This window comes from Trachymyrmex cornetzi, unplaced genomic scaffold (assembly GCF_001594075.2).
Source record: "Trachymyrmex cornetzi isolate Tcor2-1 unplaced genomic scaffold, Tcor1.1 scaffold332, whole genome shotgun sequence".
In the NCBI taxonomy this organism is placed as follows: domain Eukaryota; kingdom Metazoa; phylum Arthropoda; class Insecta; order Hymenoptera; family Formicidae; genus Trachymyrmex; species Trachymyrmex cornetzi.
In genome coordinates, this window is record NW_017298026.1 from 1 (window position 1) to 1,426 (window position 1,426).

At 43.7% G+C, this 1,426-nt stretch overlaps 1 protein-coding gene across 1 annotated transcript in view; it reads left to right on the forward strand.

Annotated features, from left to right (window-relative positions):
- Nucleotides 1-91: 91 nt before the first annotated feature.
- The window catches only part of LOC108762993 (uncharacterized), a 15,915-nt gene continuing 14,580 nt past the window's right edge, over nt 92-1,426 (forward strand). The window contains exons 1-2 of the mRNA XM_018510277.1: nt 92-537; nt 628-941. Coding sequence (XP_018365779.1) covers nt 92-537; nt 628-941 — 760 coding nt within the window. The remainder of the gene's footprint in view (nt 538-627; nt 942-1,426) is intronic.

Here is a 1,426-nt window from a genome sequence, read left to right on the forward strand (position 1 = left end):
GACGTCGCTCGAAGAGTTCCAGGAACGCGACAGCGGTTGGGCATTGTCACGTATATTGAATTTTACTGTCAACGTGAATAAACTGAATCCAATGCGTGCGGCATGCCATATCGAAGTGCCGCGAGAAATAGCGGCGAAACGAGCAGTGATCAATGTGCATACGATGGACAATGCATGCTTCGCGTGGTCGGTGGTCGCCGCACTGTATCCGGCTGAAAAGTATACGGAGCGAGAGTCATCGTATCCACATTACACTACTGTGTTAAATCTCACGGGTATCGAGTTTCCAGTGACTTTAAGAGACATTCCAAAATTCGAACGTTTGAACACGGTGTCGATCAACGTATACGGCATCGAGAATAAACAGGTCCTTCCTCTACGGCTCACCAGCGACAAGAAGGAGAAGCACGTGAACGTGTTGTATCTACAAGATCCACGCAACGATGGTGTAGGCCACTTTGCATGGATAAAAAATTTGTCCCGTCTCGTGAGCTCACAACTCAGCAGAAAGAAGAACAAGAAATTATTCTGCGATCGGTAAGTGCACATAAAAAATTATTATTTTCCATCTTACTAATAAAAAAATAATTGTAATAGCAATAATTTTTGTTTTTTTTTTATTTACAGGTGCCTACATTATTTTGGCTCAAGCCAAAAATTGCAGACGCACGAAGTGGACTGCCAAAAACTGAACGACTGCGCCATCCGACTGCCGAGCGAGAACGATAGATGGCTCGAATTTGGAAACCACTGTAACCGGGAACGCGTACCGTTCGTAGTATACGCCGACTTGGAGTGCGTCCTGCGGAAGACGGAGCCCAACAAGGAAGACGCGTCGTCGTACGAGTATCAACAGCACGAGGTATTTAGTATAGGATACTACGTGCGATGTTCGTACGATGACACGTTATCAGCATATCAGTTCCGTCGCGACAAAAACTGTATAGCGTGGTTCGCGCGACAGCTCAATGATTTGGCGCATCGCGTCAAAGATATTATATCCGCCAACGTGCCCATGGAAGCTTTATCTAAGTAGCAATGGGAGGTGTACCGCAGCGCGACGCGTTGTCATATTTGTGAGAAACCGTTCGCGCCGGACGATACGCGGGTCCCCGATCATTGTCACTTAACCGGTAGATACCGCGGTCCAGCACATTCAAATTGTAATCTTAATTATAAAAATTCATTTAATATTCCATTTGTATTTCACAACTTGTCGGGGTATGATGCGCACTTTATAATTAAAGAAATAGCTACCGCGTACGACGGACATGTAGATATACTACCGATAACCAAAGAAAAATATATTTCGTTCATATATTCATGAAACATGTCGATAGCACCAAAGATAAAAACGAAAATCATTTTCAAAAAAATTGCGTAAAATTAAGGTTTATTGATTCCTATAAATTTCTCAGTACAAGCC